The 22,800-nt window shown below is 38.1% G+C and overlaps 1 protein-coding gene across 1 annotated transcript; it reads right to left on the bottom strand.

Annotated features, from left to right (window-relative positions):
• Nucleotides 1-6,965: 6,965 nt before the first annotated feature.
• Nucleotides 6,966-22,042, bottom strand: LOC137274384 (serine-rich adhesin for platelets-like). The gene is made up of 11 exons (XM_067807545.1): nt 21,599-22,042; nt 20,923-20,978; nt 19,811-19,857; nt 16,631-17,980; nt 16,236-16,338; nt 10,413-13,336; nt 9,888-10,004; nt 9,251-9,388; nt 8,931-9,004; nt 8,521-8,571; nt 6,966-7,404 (listed from the first exon to the last, which is right to left on the bottom strand). The coding sequence occupies exons 1-11, from the start codon at nt 21,820-21,822 to the stop codon at nt 6,966-6,968; spliced, it is 5,523 nt and encodes a 1,840-aa protein (XP_067663646.1). The 5' UTR covers nt 21,823-22,042.
• Nucleotides 22,043-22,800: the final 758 nt, after the last annotated feature.

Raw genomic sequence — 22,800 nt, 5'->3', positions numbered from 1 at the left:
GTGATGAAAAATTGCCTGCGATATTGGTGTTCAAACAATTCACTAATTTTCCCCCAGCACTGGGGGAAAAAGTGGTTTCAACAGCTATGCTGTGCTGTGCTCATAACACGTGTGCAGTGAATAGGTTTGCGGAGCTTGAAACAGTATGCCTGCCTGGAGTATGAGGTCGTGATCAGAAGTCTAACCTTGGTTGTGTACACAAGCAAGCATACACTCTACTTGATACATAACAATCATGTTGATTGTCATAAGCAGACTCTGTCACTGAGAAAAATCAATGTCTGGTTTATTGACACCTATATGTCTGCCTGCCTGTCTGCTAATGACAATATGCAATGCACAACTTCAATCACTGACCACATGCAATTTGAAATTAACACCTATAGGGCTTATAAGCCATAAACAAATACCCGGTTAAGCGTTTTGGCATATGAACCAGTGGCCAATGAAAAGGCTTTGTTACACTTAACTGCACAACCGCCGCCTCTGACGGGGTGCAGTATCATGGCTGCTTTGTTTTGAGGGAGGTAAACCCAAGTATGAATTATTGCACTTTTGAAATGCGATTATATGCTTATAATTTTGTTTATTTGGGTTTTTTTTACAATCACCAATGCATTATATATATCATGAACAAGTGATAACTGTGTTTTAATTAGGTTTGATTTTTTGGTTGCATGTGACCTTTAAGGCACAAACTATAGCTCAGCTAGAGTGATAATGATTATCCATATGACGTCATACAGTCATAAGCATCTAATGGACTTGTCCTTGTCCTACTAGATTTTCAACTTGTAAATAAGTCTCGGATTATATCTGGTTTTAGACGTATTCGAGTGTCAATAAATATTCCACATGACAATCAGTTTGAAGTTATAAGCATTTGCTGAACTTTTTTTTTTACTATTTTGTGCCACATGACTCCATGTTCCCAGCAGTGACTGTCTCAAAGACACAAGCTAGTGTCACAGGCCATGGCTGTCTGTTAGACCAATGCTTGTCACACTAGATATTCCACATGACATCAAGTCTCAGATCATATGCCTCTGTTTGACTCATGCTTGTCCCAGTGGACATTCTACATAACATCAAGTTCAAAGGTATATCTGTTTGTTAGACCCATGCTTGTCCCAGTAGATATTCAACATGACATGAAGTCCACATCATGACTATCTTCTGGACTCAGATATCATATGCCACTGTTCCTGTAATATCTTGTCCACTTCCAATAGATTTGAGTGTTGTCAAATAGTGGAGAGCCACGCTATACATGCGTCTCCCAACTATTTCCCTTGAATATGTCTGGCCCATGACTTTTGGCAGTTGCCTGTTTCAAATATGATTCAAGAGAGAGCTGTCTTACTTTGTATCAGTGCATTGTAGCTTCAGAAAGGTTCACAGCATCACCAAGTAATGGTAAATTACCCCCATAGTTGACTTTAACATTCATGACAGTGTCTACTCATGACCTTGAACTTGGTGTTGTACATGAGAGTAGTGTTTTTGGACAGGTGCTGGGCATGTCAACAGATGCAACGTAGTCTTTTGAATTTTTTGTGTGGAGAAATGTAATAGATAATGTAGCTTAAGGTAATTACAGCCAAATTCTGAAAATAAAAGATAAAGTCTAATGACTGATGATATAAAATCACATACCAGTGTAACAAGAAGATGCAGTGTCACTGATCACCTACATGGAAATTAATTTCATATTTGTGTATGTATAAATGTGATTGTGAACATGAAGTTACAGTCCATACTAAGTCGTAATTTTAATCAATCTCAGAGAAAGTGGAACATATTTTGAAAGAAAGTGCATTGAAAGAAGTCTCTTGTTGAATTGTCAGGTCTGATTGTTGTCGTCATACATCTGTCTTACACAGCCTACGTCTTTTTTATGTTCAGTTTTGATAATGCAGAAAATTTAAGTCACCACTATATAAACTTGTCCACTCATCTTAATTAGATACTGATCATATTGCAGGTCATGTTTTACAACTCATCAACTTGTATCCAACTTGTTTCATTTATTAGATACACTTCCTTGAGTGACATTATAGAAGCTGGGATGTACAATATCAAACAGTCTTTATGGATAACAGCTTTTATTTTGTAGATGTTTATGTTATGTTATTTATAATATTTGTTCAATGTTGTTTGTTAGATGTATTTGAAATTCTTTATTTCTAAGATCTAGTACATTTGTGTTTTGTGAGATGTATGAAATTCTCAAAAAAACTGTCAGATGAAGTATATAAATGTTTTAATGGAAATAGGAAATTCAGTATATATTTTTATGACCAAGTAGAGTGGAACCCTGCTTATCCAGATGAGAAGCCCATTCTTGTGTATGGAGGGGGTAGGGATGCATGGTTGCGCATATCGCCTTTTCTCTTGAAAGTGTATAAAATGACCATTGAAACTGTTGTGAAAATGAAGTGTGCACTGTGAAATAGTTGAAATGACAGTGTCATTAGCCATGTCTTGTTGACCTAAATAAGGCTGTCAGAGTGATCTCCCTTGAATGTATGCTGTACCTCTTATAGACTTGTCCCCCAGGTGAGCTTCGTCCATCACATGCACCCCTCTTTTCTCGAAAGTGCAGATCCCCTTTCTCATAAAGCCGTATCCTCCCCTCCATCCCAAAATCGAAGTTGAGTTATGGTGTGTTTACTATGTTAATTCAATTTTGTTTGTTCCAGCAGTATTTTCATTTGCATGTATGAACTGCACTTATGGTTTTCCTTTTTTAATTATAAAGTGTTGACACTAAAACAACTCCATATTGGAAAATATTATTTAAAATATAATGGTGTCTTTTACAATGGACTTCAAGCAATGCCTCAAAATTCTGCACGGTATTTTTTAACTAAACCTTTCAGATAGGAGAAAAGCCATGCACAGCTAACTAGTATTTCTGGCTTAGTTTACAAGAAAATGCACTCATCTTGTAATCCTTGCCAGTGCCAAGCATGGCAGGCATTACAATTTTAATGATAAACGGTCCTTTCAAATAGTGTTTGATACTTATTTTCGAATTTTAATTGATCAAGATTGTTATTAAGTTCATGTTTTTTTCACTTGAATTCAGTGATGGAATACTATTATACGTTTTATGACATAGGATTTTTGCTTATTGTTTTTGGTTTATTTTTGCTCTATGTAAAATTTGGCTGGGATGAGTAACTGATTACAGATTCAGATATTTGGAAATGGTTTGTGGACAGTATTCGAGAAAACCCATAGTCTGGATAAGCAAGGTTCTGTTTTGAGGGATATGGGAAATCTTAGAGTCTTGAAACTTGTTGTCCATTTTCTGTGAAATCCATGTTTGTATTATTGTGTTTATGTTAGTAATTCAGTCCACTGATGTGTTGGTTAGCGGTGTAAGGGATAAAAAGATCTCAATTGTTTTTGTCTATTTTAGTGCATTTACATTTTGGCAATTTTCTCTTTGAAGACTCCACATAACAAGTTAATAATATTTTAGTACAAATATTTAAATGAGGTGGTCATGGTAACCACATACTCTGTATTGGCATATTAGCCTCTCATAACCTCATGTATGAGTACCATGATTCACAGACATCTCTTAGAGTTTGGTTTGTCGTTTGGCGTTGTGCGATGTTCCAGCTACATGGAGATGGTCTGTTAAGTCAAGTTAAGTTAAGTCAAGATCATACAATCCAGTAGTCTACGCCATCAGTCTACGCAATTGGGATACAATGACTGTGTCAAGCAAGTCAGCAAGCCTGAACACCCAAAAGCATTAGTCGCCTTTTACGACAAGCATGGGTTGCTGAAGACAAATTCTCATCCAGATCTCCACAGATTTCTTCATACATACCAGCAACATGGCCAAGTCAACCATTATCAATTTGTCCTGGTTGTGCCATGCTGAGGCGTTTCATGTGTGGAACAGGTAGTACTCATACTTGAATCAAGTCAGAGATAAATTTCTGAATTTTACAGATTGCATGATATTGCTGTAAGAACCTGAGTATCTTTGTTTTAATTGATATTGTTTTGTTACAGTTATTATGGAAATATGATGTTTGATTTGTTTTCACTGTATGTTTTACAAAGGTTATATATTACACAAATGTTTATAATCAATTGTTTTAACTGCAATTTCATTTTACCAGAGTCACTTTTTTATTGGGGTCAGGTATTTGTGAAGTTAATGTTGAAGCATTGCTGTATACAGATTGAGGAAAGTTTCAGGTCAAAGGGTATACTTAGGACATGATTACTTGATTCCATAAATGCGGCACTCGCTCACTTTGTGTTTTGGAAGGTTCAGATAATTGAGATCCAGGTTAATGAGATGTATATAAGTTATCGCCATCCAATCATCACAGTATCTGCAGTTCCTGTGCAGTTCAATCCATTTGCATGTCAGAAATGATTTATTGTGAGTTTGAGTGAGAGTGAAGGGTTTTACGTAACTTTTAGCAATATTAAGTAAGGGAACATCAGAAATGGGCTTCCCCACAAGGGTACACTGTGTAAAGCCTATTTCTGGTGTCCCTGACTGTGATATTGCTTCTAATATTGATAAAAGTGGTATACAATCATACTCACTCATTCCATGCTACACAACAACATATTATCCTATGTTGTGCATATTGAAATATGATGACGTAACTGATCACACCTATGAACGGTGGAGGAGTACGTTTCCAAGTTTGCCATCATGATTCCCTTGTTGATTGAATATCTATGTCTTTCCATGATACACAAAAATTATTTTCACATGTCATGTATATTGTGGTAGAAACATGTCAGATAACCTGGTATCAACGACTGAGGAGTTGGTGTCAGTTTGTCAGTACCATGCCTGTTTTGTGGGTTATTTTAAAGTAGTGTATTTCCATGGCCAAACATTATTTGTCTTTCTCCACATTACCCAGTTATACTTTGATATGACTTCAAATTAGTTTTAGAGATCGTTCATACTTTATGGCTGGTGTGTGTGGGCGTACATGTGTGCAATATGATGATGATGATGATGGACATCAATTTTGTATGGATATAATAGGGGCAGTCATTTATTGTGCACATATAGATTAGGAGGGGTCATTCACATTGTACATGCTTCTCCTAAAAATCATCATCACCCCCTAGCCATAAGTTACAAATGACCTCTTATCAAGCATTTGTAATCAAACTCACTAGCACGTTTTGAATTTGACCTCTTATCAAAGTTGGATTAGAGTGCAGTGAGGTCTTTGAATGGCATTTACAAGGAGTAAGGATATACTCCTTAACATTGTGTTCCACATTCTGTTGACGCTGACATCCATAGTCACTTCCTTATGGTGCTGTGGTTCTGATTTTATGGTCCTAGGCTTGTGTTCAAAAGTGTTGTTTTAATATAATGTCTCATATTTTAATGAGACCAGACCAATTTTATTTCTTATTTTATGGACCCATTGGTAATATTTTTTCAAGAATAAGAAAAAAAAATTTCCCACTCAAAAAATAAAAACATAATTTTGATATGATATAAGTGAAATACTCTTGAAATCAGTGTGAAACATGAACTCACTCAAATTATTTTAGCTGAATAAACAAACCAAAAGAATTAACATGGAAACTATGTTGATTTTTGCTTTGATTGGACATTTATAAAAATGATTCCTTTCCTCTTTTTAGGTTTCCTGACAACCAACATCTGTGAAACAAGAGATGAAATTGATCTGGCCTGATGAAATAAATACGATAATTATGCGTGTGGCGATTGTGTTATCACCACACCCAGTACTTTTAGAAATCTTCCACAGGCAGATTAAATAAGGGATGACAAGTCTTTATGGATGATCTTCATTCTTATGTATTTCACTTTTAAATGCCCTTTAAAGACTAGATCAACTTCTTTGTTATACAATAAAGAAGTTTATTGTGACTTCTAGAATGCCTTTCTAGCAGTTCATATTAAAAACATATGTAAATTAGGAAACTGTTGCAATGAAGTTTGGAACACAGAAATGTATGCCTTCTAACACTTTCTGGACAAAATAGTTGATATTTTACAACTTAATTATGCTTACTTCGTATGATTTGTAATTGTCAAAGGCCACACTTGGTTAATAAAATTTGCTGAATCAAGACTCACAATATCAGGTTGTATGTTTAATATTCCATTCAACAAAACATTTGGTGGGTCCATGCAGTACAAAAAGACTTGGTCTGTTTGAATTGTACCACTGGACTATGGTTTATGCCACTTTAACATGGAAACTATGCTGGTTTTTGCTTTGATTGGAGATTTATAAAAATAAATGACACTAAGAGAGATCTGATGTGCTACAACGAGCTGGGAGGATGTTACATTTATTGCCACGTACTCCAGGATTTTTGTGAGTGAGTGAGAGTGTGTGTGGGTTTATGAATGGGTTGGTCTGAGGGAGGGTGGTTTGGAGTGTCAATAAATTTGTCTGTGATGTGTTTTTTATGAGTGTCTGCATGACTGACAAAGTAGGCTAGTGGGAGGTTGAAATGAGTGAATGAATAAGTTGATGGGTGAATGAAGGGGTTGGTCTGGGGGTGGGTTGGAGTGGCAGTATGTTTGTGAGTTTGGGGTGGCTGTTATGAGTGAGTGCGTGACTTACAAGGCGTACGAGAGGTTGGAGTGAGTGTTTATATGAACGGGTTGATCTGAGGGTTGATGGGTGTTTGTGTCAGTAAATTTGTTGGGACAGTTCAATGAAAGTTTTAATCCAGTCATTATATTACTTAAAACTTTCAATTTTACTCACTAAAGATGATGAGTGAAATGCTATAAAGACATTCTTTATTCTTGTAAGACACAAATACATTTCACTGCCCTAAAAGCTTTTAATCTTGGAATATTACATTAAATGCTGGATTATTTTATTAATTATATAATTCTGGAAACTTCCTAGCATGAACATTGAAAACAATTAATTGATTGAAATAAAATAACTACCATCAGTTAATGTTTAATTCCAACAATCAACAGAATCCCACAAACTGTCTGACATTCGGATGTCTTTAAAATCAGCCATCCAGAAAGTACTATCGATCTCTGGACAGTGGATAATCTCTGCATCATCTATCAGCTGTATGGTACATTTGTTCAAAACTCCCATCAACTCAGATGACCCAGATGCACTGGTTTCTTTGTTACGTTTAGCAACCAAATCTCTGTTGGCAACAGAGTTCTTATTTGGTGGAACTGGAAAAGGGATGCCAGTTTGCTTGTTTGCTGTAGATGTGGAGAATGTCTTTGTGGGACCTGTTCCTGTTCGATTGGAAAGAGATTTTGTAACTGAGTCAGTGAGTGACTTGTTTCGAACCTTGTTAGCTGCAGTGGTTGTTGAAGAAATGTTAGAAGACTGTCTTGGTAGACTTGTTGATTTGTTTGCCGTCTTCAGTGATCTGAAAGTTAGTGAGTTAATGAGCTAAACATCAAACTGTGCTATGAACTAACAGTCATCATTTGTCAAAATGGAGTAGTTGTGTAACTGAGTGGTTACAGTTTTCACCCGTCCCGCCAAATACACGGGTTTGATTCCAGACATGGACTAATGTCTGGTGTTCCCAACCATAATATTAATGGAATATTGCTAAAAGCAGCTCAAACTATCCTCACTCACTCACCTTTGTCAAATGATGGCCCTTCCCAAATGCTGTATTGCATGAATGGTTTATTTATGGCAGCCAAGGTAATTTATCAGTAAGATGGAAGATGGGACAAATTATCATTTCAACATGTACAGCCCAGTACCGAAATTGTGCAGAAGTGCAGAAGCTTCATGTTTAAATGCCACATAATTTCCATGAAGATACAAGAAAAGAATAAAAGTATAAAAATATAATTTATAAAATATGCAAAAGCAAAATGTAAAAATAACCTTGTGCTTATTAGACATGTATAAATGAAAAATATTCAAAAGTTTGAGAATTGTGGCCGTGACACAAAATCAATGGATATTTGAAATTTAGTCCCAATTGTTTCCCCAGAAAAATGACAAAAAAAACCCCAACAATTTATAAATCTTTCAAAGCAGTAAAAAGGGACAGATTTAGCAACCCAGTTGAACTGAACGTTTGGTATGCAAACATTTGCTTGGCTGCAGGGAGTGAGTGAGTGAGTGTTTTCTACACCACACTGTACTCATGTAGGATATAGAACCCAGGTCTTCGGTGTGATGAGCCAACGGTTTAGCCACTAGGCTATGGAAATCCACTACCCATTTCATGTCAAGTTTGCTGAAATATGCAGCACATTTTATAAGTTGTGACAAGGGATTATACCTTACACTTATTTCAGGTCAACTTAAAATTGTTTCAATGGCAACCAAATTTCAAAAGCAAGAGATAAGTTGAGGATAATTCATTGAGAAACATGTACATTTTTTAGGTGTATCTTGGCGTACTATTTGAAAGGCATTGATGATGTCCAAACTATTGCCGGTGGGAACTGAACCTAAAACTATTACAAAATGTCTCCCCTCCCTTCTGGGCTTAGGCATAATTCTAGATACATTGCACCTGCTAATGGATGATCCAACAGTTTTTCCTTGAGACTTTGTTTTAGCGCCTGTAACAAAAACATCAGAATTAACATCAGTGAGAAAATTTCAACTGAATTACATTAATTACTGTGTTTAAGTTTTATTCTAACTCATTTGCTGTATTTGGGATGTTGCACTGAGAGCTATTCAGGATGCATCTTGTCCATTTAAAACACAAGGGTGTATCATGTCCAGTTGATGGGCAAGTGAGTAAGTTGGGTTTAATGACTCTTTCAGCAATCTTCCGCAATATCACAGCAGAGGGCCTCCTAAAATGGGCTTCACATATTGTACCCATGTGGGGAATCAAACCCAGGTCTTGACAAGTGGCTTCTTTAGCCACAAAGCTAACCAAATGCCTCAAATGCAACAGGCCTTGGGAGAGATATTGGAAAATTACCTGAAGATTCTGGACTCTCTCTAACTACAAATGATGACAATGGCTCCCCCTGGTAAAGAACCTGAAAATGTACCAATATGTACTCATACCTAAGTTCTCCAGAGTAATTCTTTGTAAGGAATGTCTACCACTCTGATTAATTTGTTCCAAGATTTCAAGTCACATTATCAACCACTAGTTTTAATTTGGGCAGCCTGATTATGTTGCTGCATCACTCATAACAAAGGCATAAATGTATTCAAAACATTCTTTTAGAACTGCATCCAGGTGACTCACCCTGTTGTAAGATTGCAGCCTAGTGACTCACCATATCGAAAGACTGCAACGTCTTAACTGTGGCAGCTCCACTCAGTGCCTGACACCAAGATTTGGGTGTGCGGAATATCTGCCCTCCAGAACCAATGATGTGACCCTCACTACTCAAACCAGCTCGAAACACTTTGCCCTGAGGAGAATAGTATACATATCACTGTTGAGAGTATCTGATTTAGACGAATTACAAATGCAATACAGTTTCTACAGACTCTTTGACAACTTTAGGTTTCCTTGGGCTTGTTTTTTCTTGGGGTTTTGTTTAACACCACCAGTGTTTGCCTTGACAATGAAAACCTGTGTATCTACAACTAAATTATCTCTAATATGCAATGAATTTAGAAGCTTACATCATTGTTGACACAATGCTACTGGACCTTTGTTCAGATAATAAAATCATGTTGATGCTCCAAAACATGTCAATGACTCCCTCTCATGACACCAGGGAGTCATAATGACTCTTGAATTTTTATGTCAAGTGCAAACACTGATTACTTTCAGCAAATTTCAGCTCTAGGATAGCAGTCTGAAAATACTTGACACTGAACCAGACAATCAAATGACTCACAGCTTGATATAGTTGTGAGATCGCTGAGTGTGGTGTTAAGCGAAACAGGATGACACAACCTCACCTTTGCTCTGACTGACAAGACATCCTTGCCAGGAGTCAGCACCCCTTTCTCAACCAGGGTTATGAGGTCAGCCATCTTGGATGTGGCAACAGGTTTTGGAACAGTGCTGACTTGGGGCTGAAACAGGATTATATTTGCTTGAGAGGTATTTTGAAGTTGTAAAAGTGAAGGAAAACCAAGTTGTATAGATAGTCGACTTCTTTTTTGCAATGAGTGCAACATTTAGGTGTAGACACTAATACTGTTATCAAGCAAGTGAATATAAAAGTGTTAGTACCAACACTGGAATGTTGCACTCGCTGCAATAAAGAAGTTGACTATCCATAGAACTTGGTTTTCCTTCAGGATTATATTTACATGTCTGACAGACATAGATTATTAGATTTATCATTCAGACAGAAATGATGGGAAATATACAAGACATTTTTCAAATACACTGTAAACAAAGTGGCATGGAAAGAGACAAGCTTTAATCAGTGGGCTATCCCATAGACCCTCCACAACATTCAGCATACAGCAACATACCTGCACAAACATTGAAGTCTGGGTGTTCACATCATCAACATCCTTGACTTTATTGTCTTCACAGAAGTCTTCTATCCTTCCAACTGGTATAGCAATGTAATGACTGGGAGCCTCTTTCTGCAGTGAGATATTGTCCTTCCTTGATTGTTTCTCCTTTGCATCTCTCTCTGACATCCTCCGCACCAGTTCCCGACAGGACACAGGGAACACATCGCTACTGGCAACAGTTGACCCAGGTGACAGGAACTTGGAGGCAGGCAAGTTTTCAGACTGCAGATTCTGAGGAGTTGTCATATTCTTCAATGGATGAGGATAAGAAGGAGACACCAAAGACATGTCTTTAACTTTTTCTGTGCCTTGATCTGGAGATGACAGACAAATCATTACCTTCTGGTTGGAACAAACAGACCTGATATTTGAAGAAGACACTGAAATGTTTTCACTCCCTTCAGCTCCTACAGCTGATGAAAGTGTGCCACAGTTGTCATGGTTACTCAAAGTCTGCCTATGTACATGTCCTGTTGTATTGCCATTGTTGACATTTTTACTTTCTGGAATGACTGAATGTGTTTTTTTCAAACATCTACCCTCATCCTCATCCCCGACTTGAATGTCTTCTATTCTTCCAACTGGTATAGCATTGTAATCACTGGGAACCTCTTTCTGCAGCAAGATATCATGTTTCCTTGATTGTTTCTCCCTGGTATCAGTCTCCGCCATCCTCCGCTTCAGTTCCTTAGCCTCAGTTGACCCATGTGACAGGAACGTAGATACAGAAAATTTTTCAGATTGTAGTTTTTGAGGAGTTGCGATATCCCTCAGTGGATGAGGATGATGAGGTGACATCAAAGACATGTCTTTAATCTTTTCTGTCTCTTGTTCTGGAGGTGACAGACAAGTCATTTCCTTCTGAGCGGAAAAAAGGGACCTTTCCTTTGAAGAGGACATAGAGATATTTGTATTCCCTTCAGCTCCTACAGGTGGTCCTGCTGTATTGACATTGCTACCATTTCTGTTTTCTGGGATGTTTGCCTGTGGTTTGTTCAAACTACCATCCTTGCTCTTCAGACTGATGGGTATGAAAGACTCATCAGCCTCCTTATTGTAAGTCTTTTTGACAGATAGCACAAAGCCTTTTTTCTTGTCAGTTGCAATCTTTGATGGGATAGATCCTCTCTCCAAGTTTCGGCAGCCTAATGACAGCGCTTTCTGATGACTAGTAGCTCTCTCCATCACTTCAGCATTTGTTTTATCAGACTTTGACTGACTGATTCCTGGCTTGCATGGAGCCTGGTCACCTTCTGCTGACTTTACAAGCTGTTCTGCAGAACTTATCTTGATCTTCTTTGTTTCACATTCACTTTGACCTTCAAAACTAAGTGCATTAGAGTCCTCAGCCTTTCTCTTCATTTGGTTAACAGGAGCAGAAGTATTCCACTTCTTTTCACGAACATCGGCACCTTTTGTCTTGTTCAGTTTGTCATCCTTTTGTATGTTAACTGGCACACCACCTTGCCCTGTAGTGTTGTCATAACTATGTATGGCAATGCTTTGATTATTTTGTGTCTTGATTCGCCTAGAAACCTTTTTGCCTATCCTTTTGTGAGTTTCTGCTCTTGTCCTCTCTTCAAAATCACTGTCTGTCTTTCTATTTGCCTGTTTGTCCATCCCTCCACCAACCCCTCTGTCCATCCTTCCTTCCACTCCACTGTCCATCTTTCCCTTACACCCACCGATCATCTGTCCCTCACCTTCACTTCCCATCCTTCTGACAACCTCTCTGTCCACCAATGCCTCAACCTGACTGTCTGTCCTCTGCTCAACTCCTCTATCCATCGCATCCCCTTCCTCTCCCTTCTTCAGTCCCCTCTGGTCAGTTCCCCCTTCTGTCCACATCCATTCTTCTTGACCCTGCCTTACCCTGCCATCTACATGTCTAATGTCACTGTCTGGGCAGTCAGTCTCATGGCTCAGTGCCTGTGTTGCAATTATCTCTTCAACCATTCTCCTGTCCTCCACCTGTTCTGAGGAACCCTGGCTGAACAAGTCTTGCTGACTGTCTTCTATCCCACTCATCTGTGAAGCCACAGCCCCAGCACTATGAACACTTTTCACACAAAATTCTGTCTTCTTGATCTGTGGACATGGAACATGACAATTATTTGCTGTAGCCAGCAACTCACTATTGGTGGCTGTGATAACACTGTTATCTTCAACACAAGTTGGATTTGATTTAGAAATCAGAATGCTATCACTAATGTCAATCTTTTGTGTCTGTTCCATATCTTCTCTGTAGTACTGATTTATAACATCCACATCATTATCAAAACATTCCTTCTTCCCGTCCTCATAGTCTGTCATACTGCTTGTTTTAGCCTCTGTAGCCCCATACATTTTGAAAACACCATTTTGATCCTTCTGGAACACCTTTGGTGCATTATCTTTTTGAAAACTAATCTCACACGAAGCAGATCCATTTTCAGCTGAAGTGATGTCATGAAATCTGTTGACAATGTCAGGTTTGTAAGTTCTAGAGACTGAAGGTTCTCCTATAAGTGGACTTCTACAGCTGCTGTCAGTTACTTCTTGTACTGTCAACACTTCTGCTGCTAGTCTTGATGGAGGAAATGTTTTCACCTCTTCATGTGTGTCTTTGCTAGATTCTCTGCCAGTTTCAGTTGTACCCATACATGCAAGCACCTGCTTTAGTCTGAAGTTGATCTGTTTATGTCTGTGCACCACCTGCAGCAGGTGTTTTTGTCTGTCTCCCAGCTCCTGCATATCCTCCTTCAACTCCTTCTTGCTGGACTTGGACAGATCCTTCACGCCCATCCTCACAGACAGCCTTCCTCTCTCAGTCTTGTGCTGCACATTTAGCTGAGCTACTACTCCTTGTATTTGTTTCAGTTCTGTTGATATCACCACTGTGAACATATAAATGTTCAGTTTTTAGTTTCGTATAGAGTTGTATGACAGATGTTAGTTGGATTATCAACAATGAGGAATATCATGGCTGATAATAACCATCGAGTCTGGATCACAGAAACCAGTGACTCCTATTCATTTGTATTTCTTTCAGTTCTGTCAAATGTCCACTGTGCATACATAAGTGTTCAGTGTTAGTTTATGATGTTCAAGGCAAGTGGCAGTTGCAATAAGACCCATGAAGGTCACGGGGTAGAATAGGCCTTTAGCGACCTATGCTTGCAATAAAAGCCTACCTCGCTTGTCGTAAGAGGCGACTAACGGGATCGGGTGGTCAGGCTCGCTGACTTGGTTGACACATGTCATCGGTTCCCAATTGCACAGATCAATGCTCATGTTGTTGATGAGCATTATCTGGTCCAGACTCGATTATCTATAGACTGCCGCCATATGGCTGGAATATTGCTGAGTGTGACATAAAACTAAACTCACTCACTCACACACGGTTGCAATAACCAATTTGCGTTTTATCCTGAAAACAATGATGAAGTCTTGACGAGACATACCAATGATTTATGATATCCCACCGATCTTGTGTGATGACATACAATCAACCATGTCACTTAGTTTCACATTAATAACTTGCATCTTATGCAATATGCAAAATTGTCCGCTAGCCCATGGCCAGTAAAAATCCAGTTAGACCAGTAAATTCACTGGCTAGTGAATTTTTATAGCACTATTTTGTAAATATATCATTCTCTCCAAGTTCCTAATTTAAAATACACTTTCAAATCGCACAGAATTATGACATGATAAAAATGTTCATCATATTACCAGCTTAATTATAAAACCTGTGTCATGGCAACAATTAGTAGTGTTCCAATGATTGATAATTGGGATTGAAAATAATTATCGATTGTAAAAAAACATTTTTGATTAGAATTTCAGAATTTTGTTTTTGAATAACATACTAGAATTAAGTACATTAACCATTTAACGTGATGTATATTCATGAACAAACATGCACTCAACACCATAAAGCTATGCTCATTGTACAATTTTATCCACTTTGATTGTTTAATTTTAGCTCCAGTGTCTTTCTTTCTTGCATGACAGTATTATTTTTTAAAATAAAAAATACATTAATTAAAAAAAAAACGAGGAAAAACACTTAAAATTGGTGATTGCAGTAAAAATGTACATATTTCAATTATAATCAATAATCGTTCACCACAAGTCCTCTGATAATCAAAAGTGGATTTCATTTCCAATTCCCAACACTACTGACAATATCTTATGCTCATCTATTTTTGTAATCTTTTTCTACATTCGTATTTTGGTCCAGTGAATTATTTTATTGGTTAGAAACTTTCAAGTTTTGCGAGTCTGACTGGCTAGCACAATTTGGAAACTATTTCACACACTCCTCAAGACAGTATAGCACAGGTTTTCCAGTTTGTAATCTGCACAGCAGTATGTGAGTATGGGACTGAATGCAAATACGTTGCAGGATATAGTGAATAAGCAAGACTATGGGTATGATATATACTTTGCACTGACTTTGGTGTATTTTTATTTCCAAAGTAATTATTTCTGAACAATTATTTTGACAGGAGTCACACACAATTTGACAAAACAAACACAAAATATCAAATTAGGCTTTTGATATTATATTTTTGGGCATGGTCCAAGTATTGAAGACCCCAGTTCATTGGAAAAGTGATTGAGTTAAGATTGAATCACCATATTAAATAAACCTGTCTTAGAAGGACAGAGGCATCCTCGTTATCTCCAGGGTATATGTTCCGATAAGTCTCCACTATACCCTGGACACATCTACAGCTCGGACTGATAACGTTATTACCTCCCTTTGCTGGCTCCGCATTCTCACAGTAGCCAATCAGCTAGGCCGCCGTTATAACCGAGCTTGCCAATGTCAACAAAGGTAGCGGTCGCAACTGCTCACCATGTGACTCACAATTTGTTGAAATCATACAGACAAATTTATAGGTCAGAAACTTTATAAAAACATATGCAAGAACTCCATCGACCTCTTTCAGAGAGCCTCTGCATGGTTTGCTTGCCAAGTTTAATCGGTTAGATATTTAAAAAGCGAAAGTGAGTTGTAATTGGTTCGCTCAACTTCCCAACGTATACACCTGACTGGATAAAAAGCCAGCCAAGAGCCATAGATGCATCCAGGGTATAGTGGAGACTTTTCGGAACGTATACCCTGGAGATATCGAGGATGGGACAGAGGAGAAAGAGATGAACCTTATGGTTTGTTTAATATTGGCTGGGGAGCAAAGGCATGGGCTATCTGTCCATTTGTCTCAGATGCTGCAACTTGCTTTGCAGAGTTGGATCCCTTGCATATTCTAGGGACCAAAGATCATGGTTCAAATCCTTGTCGGCCTGAATTATGTTTCTGGGTTAATCAGTACTGTGCCTGTTTTTGCAACACATTCGGTCACGGTCAACATCAAGTGTGTGAATTTTAACAATGCTTTAAAAATTATTTCCATTATATCAGTGGGTGTGATGCAGGTTCATTTGGTTCATTATGCTTACTACTTTGGACAAAGGATGGGTAATAAACAAAACATTGTCATGATGAATCACGCATGCAAACTCTCAATCATAGCAAATTGGTGTTAAAGACTGAATGGACCACAGTGGTAAGTTATGATTTACCCATCAGTGGGTAATGATCTAGCCGCATCTACAGTACTGAGGATTTTGGATGAAGTTAACCAGTGGTTTAAATCCATGATCAATAGCAACACACAAAGACACATCACAGTGTAACATTTGACCCAAATGTCAGTCATCTTTCATGACAAGGATGGGTACTTAGTTAAATACTAACTGAAACTGAAGATTATTTCAACTCACAGAATCTAGATTTATCTGGTATGTCTTGAAGAGTTCTTTCCATGGCTTCATATCTTGCCATCAAATTAATCAAGGTTTCCTTTTCATTGGCTGATGCAGTCAACTGAAATTAGGTCAAAACATGCCAAGGTCATTGTCCTTGAAGTCAAGATAATATGTCAGTAAATAAGACAATTACATTCCTGACAATCTTGAAATTTAAAAGTTTGAAATGTTTCAGAAAATAATTAGATTTTTTTCACAATGTCCTTATAAAAAATTGCTTGGCCTCTTTAGGAATTCCTAGAACAATATATCATATGTCTTGGGGCAAATGTTACTCAGTTAGGTTATGTGTTAGTTTTGTGACACTTCAACATGGCCCCATCACTCTAGAGCTAGAACTTATATAATACCCTCTTGTCTCCCCCTGTTCCCGAAGAAGATTGCTTGTGAAGATCCCCGAATTTGTTTGCTGAAAACTGTGATTTATCAGGTGTTATGGTCTGCAGTCCTTGGGTTGACTTTGAGGATGACCAAGGAACTGATTCCATCTTGGCAAGGTCACAGTCAGGATTAGAGGTAAGAGGTCCACTCTTTGCATCCTTCTGACTCAACATAGGAGGGTCAAATTTAGTTAGGTTTTGCTTTCCATTTTTGGATCTTGCATCTAATTGTTTGTCTTGTAAGCATTTTTCTATTTCTGGACCATTATTTTGATCATCTGCTACTTTTACAGATTTGGTTGAAGTTTCTTTATTTAGGAGAAGCACTTTCTCAGAACTTTCAGTTTTAAGTACTGGTTCATAGGGAGAAAAGATATGTTGGTCTTTCGGGAGGGATTCCAGCAACCTTTCCGGACCAGATCCTGATGGACCCATACCAGATGATGCACTGGACTCTTGGGTGAACTCCACAATGAAGTCTAGTAGTTGAGTAGATAGTTCCTCCTGAGACTGTTGAGATACTGGCTGTTGATGGGTGGACAGGTTGACCTGTGGCAGCTTGGATATTGGATGTTGATTCACAGAAAGACTCCCCATAGTCACCTTCGACATAGGTTCCAGGTGGTTTGAGAGGCCAACTTCATTCACTTGAGACTTTGGGGGTTGTTGGAAAGACAATTGCTCCTGTGTCAACTGAGATACCGATTGTTCATTGGTATACAGGTTCTCCCATGTTGGCAGAGACACAAGGCTATCATGAGCAGTCAGCTCCTTCAAAGTCATCTGAGACTGTTGAGGTGATGGTTTCGCACATTTCTCACTCAAAAGTAAATCAGAAAGCTGAGAACTTGAAGCAGACACAGAATTCTTTTTTTCAGACACACTGATTTCTAAACACTCAGTTGAACTATGCTGTGTTGATACGGAGTGACCTTTCCTTTCAAAATCTTTTGCAGGTGGAATGTTGTGTCCACTCTGTGGCAGAGTTGTTTTGCTTCCAAAGATCTCATCCAATATCTGAGAGTAATGAGCTTTTGGGGCTTTCTGCTTTGAGTGTTCAAGAGATTTTGTTGGAATGCTGAAGGAATGAAACTGTTCATCAGTATATGTAATATGTTCTTTTTTGTCTCGACTGAATGGCTGGTTTGTCTCATCAGACTTGGAAAGAACAAGGGACTTAACTCTGTGGTTACTATCTTCATTGTATGTGAGTGGACTTGTGTCCCTTGGTCTTGAGAGCATTCCCTTGACAGTGAGCAGTGATGTGGACTTCACAGACTCAACATCAGACATACCGTCATCTTGCTCAACATCCCCATTCTGAAAGGTATTAGCTGAGTGAAAACTTATTTTGCATGATCCATAGAAAATACACCTGGCAGGCACAGGGCATTGTTTCAGTATTGAAAATTTGGTTACTCTCCTGCATTGACAAAATATTGGTTAAACACTTGCCTTTGGACTTTTGAAAATATACTCTTAAAAAAAGTTGGGGATCTTCATTTTTTTTTATTTACGACTAAAAGTATATGGGAGATTTATCAGAGTCAGTCAATGTTGAGATGATATTACTGAATGTTTTGAGAGTACATGACCATTTGCACTTCCTTACAACCAAAGTTATTTGGAATGTTGTTGGTTTTGAAAGATGATTGGTGTATGGCATGTAATTTGCATGTCTATGATTTTCATTGTAAAACAAACGACTGGAAACAAACACTAACAAATGTGTGAAGCAAGATGTAATGTTCTAAGTGATTTCTAGACCTTCTTGAAAAAACATCAAAGTCAAGAACGGGACCCCATGCATGTGTGGGGCTACTGCGTTGTGCACTTGCACAATGCATACTGCCTTATTTTTAGGGGTGGTAATAGTGGGAAATGGTGCTGCGTTCATAAAATGTCGGTCCTTGAAATGTTTGTTAACATTTACACTTCCTATCAAAATTGAAAGTTCATTAACCCCTACTTTTTTGTAAGAGAATATGTTGACATGTTCCAATCCTTAAAAGTGATCTGTATTGAATATTGATATACACTGAGCATTATTGAAATAAAGTATGTAATCTTTCAAAAAGATACAAATTTTCAACATGACTTCAAATTTTTCAAACTATACAAAAACACTGTTTCAAGAGTGAAGCATGAATCAAATTTAAAGTGTTGTACCAAATCCAGCCAAAGAGGTAAAATAGAAAAAACCTAAAATATAAGCCAAGACCTTTGCAAACATGTATTATTACAGTGTGTCTATCGAATTTCTGACATGAAAATATTAATCTGGTTACCATGGTTCAACAGCCACATGACCTAAGACTGCTTGCCTCACATGCTTTCCATACATTTCAACTTTAAAGTCTACATTATACAGACATGATGTCACCCCTACCCTTCTGGAACCATCAATGTTGTCATATGTCTTTTTTAATAATGGCAACAAAACAACCTTATCAATATCAGAACTTGTCTAGACAAGTACATTTTAGATAAGCATGCAAAAATTCTGTCATTTAACATCAAAAGTTTCTGCGAAAATTTGTCCCTGTTGCTGGCCACTATACATGAAAAAGAATGAAAAAAGATTTTATTACATATAACATAGAAACTACCCTCTGACTTTCAAGTTATACTTTTGCAACCTGTATTTGGATGAAGTTGAACTTGTTGCCATAGAAAGAGCCATATTCACCAGTTAAGCAGGCACTCAATGCATTTGCGCAGCTTCATGATAAAATATTAAACTTTGTCAGTTTAATGTTCTTGAAATGAGTGATGCACAAATCTGCGTCTAAGCCCAGTTTGTTGCCAAGGATACAAAAAAAATGATATCATTTTCTAGAAATAACAGAACAACATAAATGCTTCGACTCACATGAAAAAGCAATTCCACTTTACCTCCAAACTTAGTTATGAGTGTGTTGAGGAGCCTTAATGAACTGTATTATGACTGTCTCTCTCTGGGAGTATGAACAGTAGATATTTAAGGAGGTAAAGACAACAGAAAATACAATTAAGTTTCAATACAGTAAGCCAGCAGGTAATATTTTGAAGCGCCATATCAAATTAAGACTGAACAATACAGTCTTCCCTCTGTAAATGAACATCTGTTACATGGATTACATTGCACAGACATATATAGCAATAACTTACCAAGTTTTGAGTTCTGTTTTGACTTGGAATAATTGGTGAGCAATCTCCTGCAGAGAAGGACACAAAAACATATCACACGAAGCATACATAATGATGATGATGATGATGATGATGATGATGATGATGATGATAAAGACAGAGTGCAGGGAGTGATCAAAATGATTTTGTCTTGCTCTGACATAACAAAACTCTTTGTTTCAAGATTTTAGAGATTCTGAGGAACAATGGCAGATGGAAAGAGTTGAGATTATCACCTTCATCTTTGAAGTTTTAGTCAATTTGTTTTTGTAAATAGATTAATAAAATAAATGCATAATACAACAAGGTGAAGATTTAACTGGTACAGCAGCAAGACTTAGGTTCTTCTGATAATGTAGGACATTGATCAGATGAGAATAAATAGCCTCTTTCATTTATATCTTTAACAATGCTTCTTTACAGGTCTAAAGAATGTTTTGTCAAGTTCTTAAACTGTGTATTTATTCATCATGAATTTTCTTGAAATAACAAAGAATCATTTTGAAATCTGCAAATAACAAAATAATTATGTAATAAAACTACCTGACAGATGATCAACATTCCCTTTTTAACGGAATATGTGCTATCCATTTTCTGAGACAGCTAGTAGGTTGGTTCATTTGGTTTAAAATATTTTCAGTGGATCTTGCAACATTTATGGGAGGCAACCCAGCATCTGGCTGTACTACCTATGCTCTATGAGAAAAGAAGGGGCAGCCTAGCAGTTAAAACATTAACTTGTCACACTGAAGACCTGGGTTTGATTTCCCCACATGGGTGCTAATTGTTAAGCCCATGTCTGGTGTCCCACATCTGATATTGCTGGGATATTGCAAAAGCAGGGTGAAATTAAACTCATTCCCTCACCATAATTAATCATGTGGAAAATCTGGTCATTCTGGTTTAAACACAAAATAAACGGGTCTTGCTCTTCAAGGGAGGCAACCCAGCACTGGAATGTGCTATCTATACTTTCACTATACTTTTCACATATACTGAATATATATATATCATTTATACCCTAAAATCAACTAAATACCTTTGTTTAACCTTCATTACCTGTTTTCCCTTGCTGAGCATGTCATACTGCCTACCTTTGTTTGAGGTGCTGTGCAAGCACTCGCTTTTCCTTGGTGGAGATTTCATCAAACTGAAAGAAATAATAGTAGGGTCACTTGTCTTTGGGAAATTTATGCTGGAACTCCCAGAGTCCATAAAGAATATCTTAGAAACAAATCATCTTAATAAGTTTTCATTCTTTGTTGTTTGATGCCTCACTCCTCAATATTTAAGCAATATATGTAAGGCTGGTCTGTAATAAATTAGGCTGAACAACACAACTTTGACACGTACATCTTGAACATGGATAATCACCAATGGTTCATCCTATTTGCTGGTATCACCCTAGACGAGACTAGTAGATTTTAAACAAAAATACTTTTAAGGGTTTTGTCTGACTGGTGAACGGAAAATAATAGTTTACTTCCAGAATGTGTTTTTGATATCAAGCACCCAAATTCAACCTAACAAAAACTCTCATAGATAGAAAAACCACCAATATTCATTAAATGTAATAAGCTGTCCTGAGCTGTACGTCTCAGTGTGTGCCTACTGCATTTGTAACTTACAAATGCAGTAGATACACACTGAGACATGTAGAGTTATGATACCCATTCTGTGATGCTCCCTGCATGCTGACTAGGCTATTCCGTCTACTGGTTTTGCATTTCCTTGCCTTTTCTTTGCGTTTACCTTACACTAGCAGCTTACCCTTTCAGTCCTGCCCAGGCTGACGGCGACGTGACATCATCTGTTCCATGTGTTGTGTCACTGATGACAGACACGTCGTCGGTGAAATAGTCGTCACAAGGGTCCTTTGTAAGTTCAGAGTCAGTCATTGTCTCTCGCTTCTCCCGTAGGTTTACGAATTTCAATTTCGCTATTTTCAGCTGCCCAGTTGTTGACTTCTGAGAGAGAAGCTCAAGAAAGTCCATTCAGCTTGAAAGCACCTTGCGACAGAAGACTCAATTTCATCATTGTTAGTGAAATTTTTCAGTTTATCCACAATCCGCAATCCAAAAGCAAATGTCTGGCATGCGTATTCCGGAAAAATATTCGGTAAAACCAGAGACCATGTACCGTCGGTATGTGGTCTCTGGTAAAATTAACGTTGTTGCCTTGATTCACTACAGGCCGTCATGTCTCAAGGGACGTAACTCGAAATTCTAACCAAACCAGTAGCCGGAGTGTAATTTTTACCTCGGTGTGTAGAAGATGTCATTGGTCAATTCTGTATCTACTATATACGCACTTAATTTACTTCATTGGTCATTATAGTGAATAGGTCGTACACGCGTGGTCCAGTCGTCTGGTGCTGGCTGGTCGCGGCGCTTAGTTGCCTCCCTTGTCGCCCAGTCGTCTGAAACTCGCTGTTCGCGATGCAGAGTTGTTTCTTTTGTGGTCCAGTCGTCCGAGGCTCGCTGTTCGCGATGCAGAGTTGTTTCCCATGTGGTTCAATCGTTCGGGACTCCCTGTTCGTGGTGCAGAGTTGTCTCTCTTGTAGCCCAGCCGTCTGAAACTCGCAATTCGCGGTGGAGAGTTGTCTCCACTGTGACCCAGTCGTTCGAGGCTCGCAGTTCCATTCGTAACAACGCGTGTCATTCCAGCAAGCCGGATGTGGCCATGTTTACGACTGGTTGTCTAAGCGCAAACCGGCATGGAGAGTCTAGTACTCTTATCAAGGAAATCGTTGTTCATCCTTTAGCTCAAAGTTTATGTTTAAGTTGTGCTTTTGTGTAGTGTAGCGACGTTTCAAAGTTCAACGGTTCCGCCATTTTCATGTTTTGAAATGCGTTTTACTACGCGCAATTTTCCTACGATTCTTGGCAATAATGGTGTACGAGAGGGGTATGAGTCTTGTGTGTGACGGAAAGAGACGAATAGCCGCTCTTCGTGATGCAGGTGATGGCCCA

The sequence above is a fragment of the Haliotis asinina genome, chromosome 1 (assembly GCF_037392515.1).
Source record: "Haliotis asinina isolate JCU_RB_2024 chromosome 1, JCU_Hal_asi_v2, whole genome shotgun sequence".
Taxonomy (NCBI): domain Eukaryota; kingdom Metazoa; phylum Mollusca; class Gastropoda; order Lepetellida; family Haliotidae; genus Haliotis; species Haliotis asinina.
Note: the sequence above shows the minus strand (reverse complement) of the source record. Positions and strands in the feature narration are given on the sequence as shown.